This window comes from Syngnathoides biaculeatus, chromosome 9 (assembly GCF_019802595.1).
Source record: "Syngnathoides biaculeatus isolate LvHL_M chromosome 9, ASM1980259v1, whole genome shotgun sequence".
NCBI classification, from domain to species: domain Eukaryota; kingdom Metazoa; phylum Chordata; class Actinopteri; order Syngnathiformes; family Syngnathidae; genus Syngnathoides; species Syngnathoides biaculeatus.
In genome coordinates this window covers 21,922,572-21,940,300 of record NC_084648.1, presented here as the reverse complement: position 1 = coordinate 21,940,300, position 17,729 = coordinate 21,922,572, and the positions used below count along the sequence as shown (strand labels likewise).

At 43.7% G+C, this 17,729-nt stretch overlaps 1 protein-coding gene across 5 annotated transcripts in view; it reads right to left on the bottom strand.

Annotated features, from left to right (window-relative positions):
• kdm2aa (lysine (K)-specific demethylase 2Aa) overlaps window positions 1-17,729 on the bottom strand; it is a 170,403-nt gene that overhangs the window by 111,305 nt on the left and 41,369 nt on the right. For all 5 annotated transcript variants that reach the window (XR_009796597.1, XM_061831211.1, XM_061831210.1 and 2 more), the window contains 6 exons: window positions 14,374-14,480; window positions 14,210-14,303; window positions 4,528-4,681; window positions 4,340-4,455; window positions 4,121-4,247; window positions 3,825-4,042 (listed from right to left, as the gene is read on the bottom strand). Coding sequence is in view for 4 of the 5 variants with exons in the window: in XM_061831211.1 (XP_061687195.1) it covers window positions 3,825-4,042; window positions 4,121-4,247; window positions 4,340-4,455; window positions 4,528-4,681; window positions 14,210-14,303; window positions 14,374-14,480 (816 nt within the window). In the remaining variant the exon portion in view is untranslated. The remainder of the gene's footprint in view (window positions 1-3,824; window positions 4,043-4,120; window positions 4,248-4,339; window positions 4,456-4,527; window positions 4,682-14,209; window positions 14,304-14,373; window positions 14,481-17,729) is intronic.

The window sequence follows — 17,729 nt, the reverse complement described above, 5'->3', positions numbered from 1 at the left end:
TAAGGGAGGACATTAGGAGAGTGGGTGTTAGAGAAGAAGATACTCAAGATGACACAGACATGGAAAAATATGACACGCTGTAACGACCCCTAAGGAGAAGCCGAAAGGAAAAGAAGAAGCCCTTCATCCTAGCAGAGACTCTTCTGTCACATAGAAAACCAGACACCTTCCGTCAACTGTTCCACCCCGTTTAGACCCGTTTCTTTAACTTCCTTACCACACTCTCCACGCTGAAAAGACCAATGGATTCCGACAAAGGTTAACATGTAGCAAAATACGCTTCAGCGTTCACGAGCAGTCATCCCGTCACTATGTCACATTTATTCCAACGAAGTATTTGTATGCGTCCAGAATTTTATAGGTTTTTCTCGATGACTTACTCACCAGATATGTGTTTATCAAGTTGTCCAAGACAAGCGGAAGCGAATTAAACAGCCAATTTCTTTTTGGCGAAAACATCAACTTTGGCATTAAATATGGGTCCTCTATGCCAAGTGTCTCTCATTTTTCCACGTACCTTCGTTTATTATCACCCTCTAAATGTTTAACGGTATCGGGAAAAAATGTGCGTCGTGCTATAAGACATTTCATTTCGTCTCAACGGACTTAGCATTGAACAATGCTTTGTTCGACCACCAATATGGCCAGTCATGTGATTTTGGTGACGTAGATGCACAAGCTATATATATATGTGTGTGTGTGTGTGTTGACTGATGCCAATAGTGTGCTAAATGAATTAAAAGAATACTTTCAGAAGTTGATGAATGAAGAAAATGAGAGAGAAGGAAGAGGAGAAGATGCAAGTGTGAAGGACCAGAAAGTGGCAATGATTAGTAAGGGGGAAGATAGAAAGGCACTAAAGAGGATGAAAAATGGAAAGGCAGTTGGTCCTGATGACATTCCAGTGGAGGTATGGAAGCAATTAGGAGTGGTTGCTGTGGAGCTTTTGACCAGCTTATTCAACAGAATACGAGTGGGTGAGAAGATGCCTGAAGAATGGAGGAAAGGTGTGCTGGTTTGGTGTCAGTGGGTTTCGTGGGTGTAGGGTTTCAAGGTTAATTGGGACCAGAAGCTCCCGCAAAAAGTGAAAAAAACGCAAAATAGCAGTGTTTGTGGGTATGAGAACGTTTAAAATCTGTAAACAGTATTTGTACTTTGCACATTTGTGACAAAAAGAGGTATTTAGTGAAATCCTTAATTATAAAAAAATGATAAATAACATACGGTACTATAAATTTATCACATGAATAAAAATTTTAACACACTGTATTGTTATGATTCAACAGTCGGACATTTCTCCTGGAGTCCCTGTGTGGGTGCTAGAATGTTTAGTCAATAGTAAAGCATTTATATATTGCGTACTTGAGACAAAAACTACAACAGTACAAGTGTTTAGTTGAAAAATAATAAAATAACTTTTATTGCAGTACAGCTCTTTCTCGAGCCGTCATCATATCATAGTGGAGGTTTGTGTGTCCCGATGATCCTAGGATCTAAGTTGTCTGGGGCTTAATACCCCTGGAAAGTACGACTCCAAAACCCCGATGACGAATACAAACATTGGATCTCGGTTTCCCTTGCCCGGACACGCAGGCATGAGCATTTCACGGAAACGATCGTTCCGTTACCGTGTTGTTAACCAGCCTGAGAAAACACGGAACCGAAAGTCCGTTTCCCAGATCTCAGGGCTTACTTTTAATAAAATTCGCCCATGTGTGGAATGTAAAACAAGTTCTCAACAAAATACAACAATCTGTATAAAACGAACCTACATGAACCCCTTTATTTTTAATGATTAAAACGCCCAGCTTTGTCAGTGTGGTTTACAAACAGCACCGGTTTCCGCTTCTGCGCTACGCATGCGCAAGGTCGAGTTATTCATATCCGGGTCACTCAAACGCTAGTCAAACATGTCGGTTGCTGAGCGTAAAAGACAAAATGCTCATGCCTGCTAAGGCTTTATTCTGAAGTACATGCAAAAAACGGTTCCCGTGAGCATTATCAATGGGAACTGAAAAATCGTTTCCCACCGTTTCCCAGGACAAAAATTAACGGAACCGAAAGATCGGTTACCATACTTGCCGAAATCCTCATCCCTGACACAGGTCACCGGGCCCTCCTTTGGAGCTAGGCCCAGAGGTGGGGCTCGAAGGCGAGCACTGGTGGCCGGGCCTGCACCCGTGGGGCTTGGCCGGGCACAGCCCGAAAGGTTAACGTGGGTCCCCTTTCCCATGGGCTAACCACCTGTGAGATGGGCTATGGGGATCGGTGGTGATCTGAGCTGGGCGGTGGCCAAAGGCGGGAACCTTGGAGATCCTATCCCCGGCTACAGAAACTAGCTCTCGGGACATGGAATGTAATCGTTTTGGCAGGTAAGGTGCCCAAGTTGGTGTGTGAGGTCAACAAGTTCCGATTAGATGTAGTGCGACTTGCCTCTACACACTGCTTGGGCTCTGGTAACAGTCCTCTTGAGGTGGTCGGTACCTGTTGTGGCGGCAACCCCCTAACACGTTGGTGGACACCAACAGTGAGGGATGCTGTCAAACTGAAGAAGGAGTCCTACCGGGCATTTTTTGCCTGTGGGACTCCCAAGGCAGATGATCGGTACCGGCTGGCCAAGCAGAATGGAGCTTTGGTGGTCACTGAGGGAATATCCTGGGCGTGGGAGGAGTTTGTTGAGGCCATGAAGAACGTTTTCAAGACAGCTTCCAGGATATTCTGGTCCACTTCCGGCGTCTCAGGAGGAGAAAGCAGTGTACCGTCAACACTGTGTATAGTGGGGATGGGGCCCTGCTGACCTCAATGTTTTGAGTCGGAGGGGAGAATACTTCAAAGACATCCTCAAATCCACCAACAAGCCTTCCCATGAGGAAGCTGATTCAGGATTCTGAGTCGGGCTCTTTGGCGGGCTCTTATCTTTGGGGTTGATGTCACTGAGGTGGGTAAAAACCTCCTTGGTGGCAGGGCCCTGAGAGTTCCTAAAGGCTGTGGATGTTGTGGGGCTGTCTTGGTTGACACACCTCTCCAACAACGCATGGACATTGGGGACAAGACCTCTGGACTGGCAGACTGCGGTGGTCCCCCTTTTTAGGAAGGGGGACCCGAGGGTGTGTTCCAACGTTAGGGGGATCGCACTCCTCAGCCTCCTTGGTAAGGTATATTCATGGGTGCTGGAGACGAGGGTCCGTCGGGAAGTCGAATTAGTCGAATCAGATTCAGGAGGAGCAATGTGGTTTTCGTCCTGGTCATGGAACAGTGGACAGTGAACCAGCTCTACACCCTTGACCGGATCCTCGAGGGTGCATGGGAGTTCACTCAACCAGTCATCGTGTTTTGCGGACTTGGGGAAGGCGTTCGACCGTGTCCCTCAGGGTGTCTTGTGGGGAGTTTCTGAGTATGGGGTACCAAACCCCATTATCCGTGAAAAACGAGGGATTGCTGTGCTCAGCTGTGAACCTGAACACTTCTATAACCAGGGGTTGACCAAAACAAATTTGGCTCAAAAACAGCTTGATAGTTTTAGTAAATAGACCTGTTACAGTCTTGGAAATATGAATATGTCTTCATTCAACAGTTTCTAGTTTTCATACTTTTCTAAACGTGGGAATTTATGAAACTAAATTTCAAACTTTTCCATAATGCGCATGGGAACCTTCAATGAAGTGGCATGGAACACACGTGGTAGAACGTTTAGGTACCACTGTAGTTTAAAGGAATGTTTCATAAAGCAAGTAAATGCATGGTATCCGTATGGATCAGAAATTGCACATAAAATGACAATTGTGTTAATTCCAGACAGCACAGTTTGGGTCTCACTCTGTTACCTTAATGTGTGTGATGAGTTCCAGGGAATTGTGTATGCCTGGTGGGACACACTTCTTGTTGGATGGCAATGATTCAAGTTTACCCACCAAGTTCCACAGCCCCTCAAGCTCCAATGGAGTCAAATTAACTTGACCTGCTGGTTTGTTACAGAGCTGCTCTGAAACATCATCTTCACTGACACTCTTATCTTCTTCCTCCATATCCTCAAATGCTGGATCTGTGCAAGAGAAAATATTGAAATTTGAGATTTTTTTTCTGGGATATCTACCATAATGCATATGTTACGGGTTCATACCAATATCTAGAGACAACCTCTGAAATTCTGGTGTAAGGTAAGAGGTCTTGGTCAGACTGAAGATATAGCGCTCCAACACATACCAGCACATCTCATTATAGAATGGGTGACGAAACTTCACGGGAACCTGTGAAAGTAGTAGAATTGATTGAACAATTCAGAATTCATTTCATTACATTTTCAGCTTTTTACAGCTTACATGAACAAGTATAATCCTACCCGTGTGCGGTCCTCAATATTACAGATGTTGAGTTGCATTGGAATGTTAAAGCTGTGAAGAAAGTTGCCTCCAAAGACAATGGAATCAATAGGTGTGTAGACTGCATGAATCCAACCTAATTATGAAAAAGTGCAGATCAATGTTTGTGAATGTCATATACTGTACTTATTTTCAAGGTGATGTTTACCTGATGGTATGATGAAGGTCCATCCTTGTCGAAGTTCAATCCTCTGGCAATCAGATGCTCGATCCCCAAGAAAAATATCTCCCTGTTTTCCTGACAAGACCCAGTGTTCATAGAGCTCTAAGTTCGGAGCTGTGGGAGGGATCAGCCAGACTACCTGAAAAACATTGTGTACAGATACTAGGGGTAGGTAAACATATTGATTCATCAATGCATTGTAATACTGCAACACAAGTAGGGATGGAAACTGAAAGAAATGTTAAAATCAGATCTCTCGATGCTCCTTAATTTGAATCTTTATTGATTCTCTTATTTAATTTGTAGTTTGGGAATGAAAAAATGCAGAGGGGATTTTAAACCTATGAAAAAAAATCAATTAAATGAACAAAATAAAATAAAAAATGGCCATTGGATTTATCCAGGCTTCTCAACATCATAAAAATGTTCTCTTAGAAAACGATTATGCCACAACATGTTGTGCGTCTACGTTGTAAACATTAAAATGTGAATTGGGTGACATTTTCTTCTACCTAGTTCAGTATGCTTAAAGCCGTTTATAGACCTAATTGAGTTTACTGTAAAATCAAATGGACAAAAAAAATTAATACAATGCACATCATTTTCGAGATTGCCAGTTTAATGCTAACAGTCAATGGAAAACCATATATGGCGTTACCTAAGAATAAATAAATATAAGTTCAAACCATTACATCCACTGCTTAAAAATACTTCTCATTGTCTGAAGCCATAGATTATACCTCTCCTGTTTCGTTAAATCAGGATCGGCAAAATTATTTAATTTTGATAAATGCCACGAGGAAGGCTAAAGACCTTGTGAAGATCCCGCAAGAAGTTAGAAAGAAAGTGTCATCCACAGTAAAACCAGCTCTGCACTGACATGGGCTGAAAGGCCACTCACTGAGAATAAAGCCATTACTCCAAAAGAAAAGAAAAAAGATGCAGAAAGATTACAGTTTGTAAACAAGATAAAGATTGTAACTTCTAGGACATGTCCTGCACTCTGATGAAATTGTTCGGCCAGAATGACCAACACTACATCTGGAGAAAACGGGGGCAACCTTGTTGACCTGAGAACACCATGCAAACTGTGAAGCATGGAGGTGGCACATCATGTTAGGGGAACTGTTTTGGGCCGGCAAACTGCCGCTGTGGCATCTTAATAAAATAGATGGCATCATAAAGGAAGAACATTACATGAAGGTATTAAGATAATATCAAGACATCGGCCAAGAAGCTCAAAAGTAGGCGCAAATAGGTCTTCCAAATGGACAATGACCTGCCAAAATGGTTAAAAAGCAGCTTGAGGATAAAGCCAAGATCTGGGAGTGGCCATCACAAAGCCCAAATTTGAACCACATCGAAAATTTGTGGATAGATCTGAAAAGGAGTGTACGAGCAAAACCGACAAACCTGACTCAGTTTCCAGTTCTCTCAGGAGGAATGGGCCAGGATTCCAGCAGAGTATTGTCAGAAGCTTGTGGACGGTTACCCAAAACATCCACGAAAAATGAAAAACCGCGAAGTAGGGGTAAATGTCTTTTTTTTTTTTAAACTTCAGATTATACCCTATCAATGTGCCTTCACGCTACAGTAATGTACTAATGTATTGTGGCATTTTTTAAAATTATTATTTTTGTTTTTTTGCTTCATTGGTCCATGTTTGGCGGTAAAGCGTTGGCCTCACAGTTCTGAGGTCCCAGGTTCAATCCCGGACCCGCCTGTGTGGAGTTTAGATGTTCTCCCCGTGCCTACATGGGTTTTCTCCAGGGACTCCGGTTTCCTCCCAAATCCAAAAAATGCAACATTAATTGGACACTCTAAATTGCCCCTAAGTGTGATTGTGAGTGTGATTGTTTGTCTCGATATGCCCTGCGATTGGCTGGCAACCAGTTCAGGGTGCACCCCGCCTCCTGCCCGATGACAGCTCAGATAGGCTCCAGCACTCCCCGCGACCCTTGTGAGGAAAAAATGGATGGTCCATGTCATCACGGCGGGGATGGCGCATTAGTAGTAGTTAGTTTAGTTTTGTTTTTTTTAGGGGGGGGGGTATTCCGGAAATCTGTGATGCACTGAATCCGTGATAGGTAATCCGCAACTGTACTACTCAATACGAAGGAAATGTATGTAAACTTTTGACCTAAGAAAATAACGTATAACTATCTCAGAAATTCTGTAATTACTGTCATTTTAAATAAAATAATAATTTTGGTGATCCTGACTGACCTGAAACAGGAGGGGGATTTGTCTTGAGAGAGTGAATACACAATTGAAATATGTTTTTGTACTGTCCATAAACTTCTGGCTTCAACTGTATGCGTGTGGGTGTGTGTGTATGCGCGCGCTCACACACACACACACACACACACACACACACACACACACACATATAGAGGTCGTGCACCTACGTCACAAAATCCTGTGACCACCATATTGCCAGTCAAAGGTATTGTTCAATGTCAAGTCCGTTGAGATGAAACAAAATTGTCTTATAGCACGACACCTAGTTTTGTCTGATATTGTTAAACATTTAGAAGGTGATAATAAATGAAGGTACGTGGAAAAATTAGAGACACTTAGCATAGAGAACCCATATTTAATGCCGAACTCGATGTTTTGGGCGATAAGAAATTGGACTGTTAATTTGCTTCCGCTTGTCTTGGACAACTGTATATACACATGTATCTAGTAAGCCGTGGAAATTTACACAGAAAAGTTTGAAAGCGTATAAAAGTCTGGACGCATACAAATACCTCATTGCTGGATCTGTTCTCAATCAGGAATAAATCCCACATAGTGATGGATCCCCTCAGATTTTTTTAAGACAAATACCAATATTTAAATAAATGACCCCTGGTTTTACACAAACTTGCATTCATTAACTGTGATTGGGAGAAAAATTTGGGACAGGGATTCGTCTCCTTCGTACACGGAAGTGCCTTGCGCCCACACGTTAACCTCCATAAACCTCTCTGCAACAGACTTTTTCTTTTTTTTTTTTTAAATGTACATAATTCTTAAATGGGTCAACTTGGCATTATAAATACTTTGTAGTAATTTGAAATGGAGGAGAAGAATTTGTATCTGAAATGAAGTGATTGCTACACAGGTGTGTGTATTTGGTTGGGAACCATCCATCATGTTTAATTGCCGAAAATCTATTAATCTTTTCTGGTCTTTTCAGCTGGTATTCTATAGAATGATCTCTTTGAAGATCTGTCTCGTCTGTTGAGACAACCAACACTCACTCACACGATGGCGAACGAGAGGCTCCTAGATGCTTTAATTTCACTCACTTGCAACATTTCCACATGATCGTAAACAGGATCCTTGGGTCCTCTTCCAAAAAAAAAAGGCACGTTTCATCAATGTTAAAAAAATTGCACCCGCAGTTCCTCACTGTTGAGGTTAGAAAACTTCATCCACGTAACGACAAGCACCACCATACAGAGGCATGTTTCTGAAGCCATATATTTTCTGAAATTTTGAACCAGTCTCTGCTGGAAAAAGCATTAACCTTGGACGAATCACAGTGAACCATCCAACAAGCAGAAAAGTGCCCTGTCCGGAGCCCTGAAGGTCATCCCACAGTGTTCATGCCATTTGCTCCACAAAGTGGTTGATTCCCCCTGATGGATCCCAAAAAGGATAAAGTCCTCCCAAAGAGGAGCCCATTCTTCCTGCTGGATCACTAAAAGGATAAACGTACACGCGGAGTGACCACCTCTCTGGCGCTGTGGAGGAAGCTTTCGCTGGTTGTGCACAATGCTAGGTGGTAAGCTGTAAGGTTCCAGTGTCACATGGTGGATGCTAATGGAATGTCAATTGACCAGGAAAAGTTGAGGCTCATTTCTGGCTTGCAAAAGGTAGATCTTATGGATGCTGATAGTATTATCCAGTCTCCAAAGAAAGCGAGATCATTCATTGGCATGGTGTTGGCATGTTTAACCAACATCTCAATAGTCTTTTCCAGGAGGTTACTCAGTCACAGCCAGAGCAGATGCCCTGTACAGGCTTGAATTTTGGGTTGGAAGTGCATTGTTTACGATAAATTCAACCATTGGCCTAAGAGTCATAGGTTCAGGATGCATACCATTATCCTGCCTGTCCCAGTCATTGGACACCTGACCTCTCACAGATCCTGTCGAGGGTTCTTACACGTACAACAACATCTTGTCCCTCCTGTCATCTCTTATAAACTGGGATTGTGCCCGAGACACGGTGCTATGTCTAATTACCTGGCAACACTGCCAACATGGGACAAAATTCCTCCAGAGGAATGTGAAAGATGCTTGATTTCAGTTAATGCTGCCAAAGGTGGCACAACCTGTTATTAGCTTAAGGGAGCAATTACATTTTCACAGAGGGTCAGAAAGGTTTGTAATTTTTTTATGGCAAAATGAATTGAGCCGTCACCTTATCGTTGTGGAGGGGTTCTAAGTTGTCTGGAGCTTCACGCCCCTGGTAGGGTTCCCCGTGGCAAAAAGGTCCGAGGTGAGGGACCAGACAAAGTACCACTCCAAAACTCCGATGACGAGTGCAAATATTGGATCTCGGTTTCCCTTGCCCAGACATGTGTCACAGGGGCCCCCCTCTGGAGCCAGGCCTGTAGGTTTGGCCGAAGGCAAGCACCTGGTGGCTGGGCCTGCACCCATGGGGCTTGGTTATACATACATCTCAAAAAGGTAACATGGGTCCCCCTTCCCATGGGTTCACTACTGTTCATGGCTTGTGAGAAGGGCCATAGGAGTTGGGTGCGATGTGAGCTGGGCACGGGCCAAAGATGGGGACCTTGGGGATCTGATCCCCGGCTACAAAAACTAGCTCTAGGGACATGGAATGTTACCTCTTTGGCATGGAAGGAGCCCAAGTTGGTGCATGAGGTTGAGAAGTTCTGACTAGATATGCTTGGGCTCTGGTAACACTCCTCTTGGGAGGGGTTGGACTCTGTCCCACTCTGGAGTTGCCCATGGTGAGAGACCCCAAGCAAGTGTGGGTATACTTATTTCCCCCCGGCCCGAGGCCTGTATGTTGGGGTTTACCTCGGGAGATGAGAGAGTAGCCTCCTTCCACCTGCAGGTAGGGGGATGGGTTCTGACTGTTGTTTGTGCCGATGCACCAAATAGCAGTTCACAGTACCCACCCTTTTTGGAGTCTTGAGAGGGAGTGCTGGAGAGCGGTCCCTCTGGGTATTCAATAATTCTGCTGGGGGACTTCAATGCCCACATGGGGAATGACAATGAGACCTGGAAGGGCGTGATTGGGAAGACCGCCCCACATCCGACCGATCAGAACCCAAGTGGTGTTCTGTTATTGGACTGATGTGCTCATCACAGATTGTCCATAACGAACACCATTTTTAGGCATAAGGGTGTCCACATGTGCACCTGGCACCAGGACACCCTAGTTTGGAGTTCAAAGATTGACTTTGTGGTTGTGTCATCGGACTTTGGTCACGTTCCAGGGGTGTCGGTGGACATTGAGTCCTGAGTGGACAATGTTCCACCTCCATTGCTGAGGTGGCTGACCGGACCTGTGGCCGTAAGGTGGTCGGTGCCTGTGCAGCCCCCAAACACGGTGGTGGACACCAACAGTGAGGGATAATGTCAAGCTGAAGAAGGAGTCCTATCGGGTATTTTTGGCCTGTGGGACTCACAAGGGAGCTGATAGTTATCGCCTGGTCAAGCAGAATGTAGCTTAGTTGGTCAATGAGTAAAAAAACCCAGGTATGGGAGGAGTTCACTGAAGCCATGGAGAACGACTTCTAGACGGCTTTGATTTAATTCTGGTCCACCATCCGGCATCTGAGGATGGGGAAGCAGGGCACCGTCAACACTGTGTATAGTGGGGATGGGGCACTGCTGACCTCAACACAGTATATTGTGAGTCGGTGGGGAGAATACGTCGAAGACCTCCTCAATTCTACCAATACACTCCCCCATGAGGAAGTTGAGTTTGGGCTCTCTGAGGAGGGCTCTTCTATCTCTGGGGTTGATGTCACCGAGGTGGTTAAAAAGCTACTTGGTGCCAGGGCCCGGGAGTGGATGAGATTCGCCCGGAGTTCCTCAAGGCTCTGGATGTTATGGGGCTGTCCTGGTTGACACACCTCTGCAACATCACGTGGATATCGGGGACAGTGCCTCTGCATTGGCAGATTGGGGTGGTGGCTCCCCTTTTGAAGAAGGGGGACCGGAGGGTGTGCTCCAACTATTGCGGTCTTGTTCATGAGTGAGGGAAGAATGGAACGGGAGATCGAGAGACGGACCAGTGCAGCGTCTGCAGTGATGCGGACTTGTATCGGTCTGTTTTGGTAAAGAGGGAGCTAAGTCGAATGGCGAAGCTCTCAATTTACCAGTCGATCTACGTTCTTATCCTAACCAATGGGCACGAGTTATAGGTCGTGCCCAAAAAAAAACAAGATCCCGGGTACAAGCAGCCGAAGTAAGTTACCTCCACAGGGTGTCTCCCTTAGAGATAGGGTGAGAAGCTCGGTCATCCGAGAGGAGCTCAGTGTCGAGCCCCTGCTGCTCTGCATTGAGAGGAGCAAGATGAGGTGGGCTGGGGGATCTGAACGGATGCCTCCCAGTTGCCTTCCTGGTGAGGTGTTCCATGCATGTCACAGTGTCACAGGACACGCTGAAGAGACTATGTCTCTCGGCTGGTTTGGGAATGCATCGGGGTCTGGACGAGCTGGAAGAAGTGGCTGGGGAAAGTCTGGGTATTCCTGCTGAAGCTACTTCCCCTACAACCTGACCCGGAGGAGTGGTAGAAAATGGATGCCTGGATAGATGAATTGTCATTTGAACTTTGCGTGTGTGTGTGTGTGTGTGTGTGTGTGTGTGTGTGTGTGACACGTGTGGAGCAGTGAGAGCAGTTGCAAGTGAGTACAATTTACAAGTTTAGCGAGGGCGACCGGGTGGGAGTAGAATTTAAGAGAGGATACGTTGATTCTGAGTGCTTAAATGATCTAATAAAACCTTACAAGTGGCAAACTGGTGCTTTGTACCATTATTGTTCCCGCCACTAAGGAGTCTCCCCAGCATTTACCAACCACCATCAGGCGACTCTTGCAGGAAACATTAACAAAGGTTTTATCACTGTATATATATATATATATATATATATATATATACTGTATACTGTACTGTTTATATAATTTAATCATTCTGGTACCCAGATAGACATACATGAAAATTTCTGGGCTGTGTGTAGGGGCCTGGGGGGGGGGGGATGCGAGGAGTCCTACTTCGCAGTTTTTCCCACATTTCACATTGGGTTCTGTTCCCCATTATCCGCGAAAAAAACAAGGGATTACTGTGCTCATCTGTGAACCTGAACACTTCTATAACCAGGTGTTCACCAAAACAAATTTCAACAGTTACAGTTGAACAGGGTTGAACAGCATCTTCCCCAGGAGAACCGACGGTTAACGGTTACTATTGTGCCATATTTCAGAATATCAATTATTGCTTTTGTACAAGTTATGGGAAAGAGTCGCGGAGACTAGACTCATGACAGAAGTATCTGAAAGCAACAGTATGGTTTCCTGCCTAGAAAGAGCATCACAGGAACATAGAGAAGGTCAGAACGAGCTACATTGTGTCTTTGTGGATCTAGAGAAAGCCTAGGCCGAGGAAAAGTGTGCTCATCCCCGTTTTTAAGAACAAAGGCGATGTTCAGAACTGTGGAAACTACAGAGGAATAAAGTTGATGAGTCACACAATGAAGTTATGGGAAAGAGTATTGGAGGCTAGACTCAGGACGGAAGGAAGTATCTGCGGGCAACAGTATGGTTTCATGCCTAGAAAGAGTACCACAGATGCACTATTTGCCTTGAGGATGCTCGTGGAAAAGTACAGAGAAGGTCAGAAGGAGCTACATTGTATCTTTGTAGATCTAGAGAAAGCCTATGACAAAGTAGCAAGAGAGGAATTGTGGTACTGCATGCGTACATCTTGTGTGGCGAAGAAATATGTTAGAATAGTACGGGACATGTATGAAGGCAGCAGAACAATGGTAAGGTGTGCCAAAGGTGTGAAAGAAGAATTTAAGGTGGAGGTGGGACTGCTGATGTTTGCAGATGCCATGAAATTAGGGAGCAGATGGACGAACATTTAGAAAGATGGAGGTATGCACTGGAAAGGAGAGGAAGATTAGCCTAATTAAAACAGAATATATGTACATGAAGAAGAAGAGTGAGGCTCATGAGAAAAGAGATAGCCAGGGTGGCCGACTTCAAACACTTGCGGTCAACAATCTCGAGCAATGGTGAGTGTGGTAAGGAAGTTAAGATACGGGTCCAAGCAGGTTGGAAAAGTTGGCGGAAGGTGTCAGGTGTGTTTTGTGACAGAAGAGTCTCTGCTTAGATGAAGGGCAAAGTTTATAAAACAGTGGGATGAGGCCAGCCATGATGTACGGATTCGAGATGGTGGCACTGAAGAGACAACAGGAAGCAGAGTTGCAGGTGGCAGAAATTAAGATGCTGAGGTTCTCTCTCGGAGTGAGCAAGTTGGATAGGATTAGAAATGAGCACATAAGAGGGACAGCCAAAGTTCGATGTTTTGGAGACAAGATTTGAGAGAGCAGATGTCAATGGTTTGGACATGTCCAGAAGCAAGAGAATCAGTATATCGGTAGAAGAGTGTTGAGGATAGAGCTTCCAGGCAAAAGAGCGAGAGAAAGACCAATGAGGTTGATGGATGTTGTGAGGAAAGACAAGAGGGCAGTTGGTGTTAGAGAAGAAGATGCAGGCAATATGCTGTGGCGACCCCTAATGGGACAAACTGAAAGGAAAAGAAGAATATTGTTTTTTGCACAAGGGCATGTTCTTCCTTCATTTTATATTTGACCGTTTGCAAAAGACTGTATAATTTCTAAAATAGGGAACAAAAGGGATTGGGAGGTTATTGTTGAGTCTTGAGTAAAAAGCGACTGCAAAATATCAAAACTGAAAAGATATTTACAATTACACTTTTGCAACACTTATTTGCTTTTGTAAAAAGTGTATTTTGTGATTACTTTGTTGACACAAATAATAGTTTTACTGGTGTGTAGTGCATTGTCTATGTTTAGGTACATACTGTACTGTGTTTGTCATGTCAATTGTGCTGATTTAACACAAACATTTAAGTGATTGGTTCATATTGTAGCCGTAGCTTGTGTTTTACACATTACCAAGTAATGTAGTAAAGTTAAGATCATGCTTTTTTGGGTAGTGTGGATAAGTGCTATTCCTACCACTTGGCAGCTACTTTTCTGAGAATTGCGACGAAATGAACTCTAGACTTTGATGGACTGGCCAAAAAGAAGTGATAATCAAAACAACACTTTTCCCATTAAAAGTAAAGTAAGTATTACCACAACAATAACCTGTTTTGGGGCTGTTTATTTTTTAAATGTATCTGGTTCTGACTTGAGCCACTGTCAAATTTTGAAAGTCAATGTGGCCCATGAGTCAAAAAGTTTGCCTCTCCATGCCTTAACGTGCAGTTTCATTTATGTGAAAATAGTGGACTTTAACTCTTTTAATTTTTTTTTTGCAGCAAATAGTTTTATTGGTCAAAATAGTTGAAATGTCATCGCCATTAATGCCGGCAGGATAGCACAGTAATAATTGATGTAACTGTCACAACAGAAGGTGACAAACTTATTGCAATTGTAAACACACCTTGCTTCCTTTTAGTATATGATACCACACAGATGTTCCTCCAAAGTCTATGTGAAAGTCTGTATAGCATCCCTCCACACTCATCAGACAGTACCTGTGAAAGAAAACCAGCAGTAAATTTTAATATGTAAAAATTTGTAAAGATTAAACATGGGAGCCTTTACTTTTGTACTTTGGGATACTGCATATCACTGATTGAGTTGGTAGAGTCTCGCTGCCTCTCTTTCAGGTGACGGGGCCACATGTTGTCAACCCAATCTATAAGATCAAGCTACACACACACACACACACACACACACCACACACACACACACACACACACACACACACAAAATATAAACAAAATTGATTTTCCGTAATCGATTATAAGTTCAATTTTAAAGTTACTTTTGGATTGCCCTTTGCAGCATCTCGTTTTCTCAAGAGTCCCAACACAAACAAAATAAGGTAAAACAAAAGCATATCAATCTCTACCAGTTCCACAACTCCTATACCCGACCCACTCCGGCACCGGCTCAGTACTATAAACAGTAACAAACCAAAAATACAAAATCAATAAAAATAAAATTGTACTGAATTAAAATGTTCTGACGGAAACAGTTTCCGTAAAGCAAGAATAAGAAGCCCACAGCCAAAAATCAGAAATTTTGATATCATTTATTAGGAAAACTGAATGACTCAGGAGCTTCCAATCAAAATTCACTTCCAGAAGTATTTGTATTTCCATATTTTTTAATTATATCAAAAGCATTACCAGGGGACATTTACTTTAGTATATTAGGTAAAAGAAAAAAAAACAATTCTGCATACTGTTAAATTGCAGAACAATCATTACACTATAATCATAATTGTTAAATTATGACTTCAGTATTTATTTTCATGTCTTTATTGCACCAACCTTGTCATGGTGGATAAGGTGCTGACAGATATATAGCTTTCGCAGCTGAAATGACGCAAAATTCCCCATTGTGGGACCAATTAAAGTTAGTTTTTAAAATATTTGTTATATATATGTTCTTATTGGCGGCATAGTCGCCGAGAGGTTACCATAGCTGCCAGCCCTATGTAGCTGTTTAACGTGATCATGGATTACAGTATTTTTCCTCAAGACCAGGGTCGGCAAACTTTGGCTCTTGAGCCACATGCAGCTCTATAGCACCCCCTAGTGGCCCCTTTTGTGCTTTTTTTTTCAAAAAGGGATGAAAATGGAAAAAGATGGGAGAGAAGTAACAGCAGTAAGAACTGGGAAAGAGGAATTACACACCATTTGTGTGTGAAAACTCCAAATTAGCTCCTTCCTAAAGACACGTTTATGATGCAGAGTTCAAACACAAGGATATCAGTCACACAATAGAACATGGGAATCGTGTAGCAGCAAAAGAATTCCAAATTAATGAATCAATGGTGTGGAAGTATAGGAAGCAACAAGATGACCTACGCCAAGCAAAGAAGACTGGACAGAGTTTCCGAGGGACGAAAGCGAGATGGCCACAGTTCGAGGACAAACTCGAACAGTGGATTGCAGAGCGGAAAGTAGAAGCATCTCTACAGTCACAATTCAAATGAAGGTAACAGCACGGGAACACGCACTTAAATTTAGAGGCGGGCCTTCTTGGTGTTTTCGGTTTATGAAAAGACCTAACTTCTCCATCTGCACAAGGACTAGTGTTTCGCAGCAGCTGCCAAAAGACTACCAAGAAAAGCTGACGAGTTTCTGCACATACTGCAAAAACAAGATCACTGAAAAAAAAAAAAATCCGTCAAGAGCACATTATCAACGTGGACGATCGAGTGATGAGACTAAAATTTGAAATTGAGGGTGTTATGTATAATGTGGTTAGCGGCTATGCACCACAGGTAGGATGTGACCTAGGGTGAAAGAGAAATTCTGGAAGGAACTAGATGAAGTAGTTCTGAGCATCCCAGACAGCGAGAGAGTTGTGATTGGTGCAGATTGTAATGGACATATTGGTAAAGGAAACAGGGGGCGAGAGAAGAAGTGATGGGTAAGTACGGCATCCAGGAAAGGAACTTTGAAGGGCAGATGGTGGTGGACTTTGCAAAAAGGATGGAGATGGCTGTAGTGAACACTTATTTCCAAAAGAGGGAGGAACATATAGTGACCTACAAGAGCGGCGGAGGTAGAACCACGCAGGTAGATTATATTTTGTGCAGACGATGTAATCTGAAGGAGGTTACTGACTGTAAAGTAGTGGTAGGGGAGAGTGTAGCTCGACAGCATAGGATGGTAGTATGTAGGATGATTCTGGTGGTGGGTAGGAAGATTAAGAAGACAAAGGTAGAGCAGAGAACCATGTGGTGGAAGCTGAGAAAGGAAGAATGTCGTGCGGCCTTCCGGAAAGAGGTGAGACAGGCTCTCGATGGACAACCGAAGCTCCCGGAAGACTGGACGACGACAGCCAAGGTGATCAGAGAGACAGGCAGGAGAGTACTTGGTGTGTCATCTGGTAGGAAAGGGGAGAAGGAGACTTGGTGGTGGAACCCCATAATACAGGGAGTCATACAAGGAAAGAGATTAGCGAAGAAGAAGTGGGATACTGAGAGGACTGAGGAGAGGCGAAAGGAGTAAATCGAGATGCGACGTAGGGCAAAGGTAGAGGTGGCAAAGGCTAAACAAGAGGCATATGAAGACATGTACACCAGGTTGGACACGAAAGAAAGAGAAAGGATCTACAGTTGGTTGGCCAGACAGAGGGATAGAGATGGGAAGGATGTGCAGAAGGTTAGGGTGATTAAGGATAGAGATGGAAATGTTGTTGACTGGTGCCGGTAGTGTGCTAAATAGATGGAAAGAATACTTTGAGAAGTTGATGAATGAAGAAAATGAGAGAGAAGGAAGAGTTGTAGAGGCAAGAGTGAAGGACCAGGAAGTGGAAATGATTACTAAGGGGGAAGTCAGAAAGGCATTACAAAGGATGAAAAATGGGAGGCAGTGGTCCTGATGACATACCGGTAGAGGTATGGAAGCAATTTGGAGAAATGGCTGTGGAGTTTCTGACCAACTTATTCAACAGAATACTAGCGGGCGAAAAAGATGCCTGAAGAATGGAGGAAAAGTGTTCTAGTTCCCATTTTTAAGAACAAAGGGGATGTTCAGAGCTGTGGGAACTATAGAGGAATAAAGTTGATGAGCCACACAATGAAGTTATGGGAAAGAGTAGTGGAGGCTAGACTCAGGACAGAAGTAAGTATCTGCGAGCAACAGTATGGTTTCATGCCGAGAAAGAGTACCACAGATGCATTATTTGCCTTGAGGATGCTCGTGGAAAAGTACAGAGAAGGTCAGAAGGAGCTACATTGTGTCTTTGTGGATCTAGAGAAAGCCTATGACAGAGTACCAAGAGAGGAACTGTGGTACTGCATGCGTAAGTCTGGTGTGGCAGAGAAGTATGTTAAAATAGTACAGGACGTGTATGATGGCAGCAGAACAATGGTGAGGTGTGCCTTAGGTGTGACAGAGGAATTTAAGGTGGAGGTGGGACTGCATCAGGGATCAGCT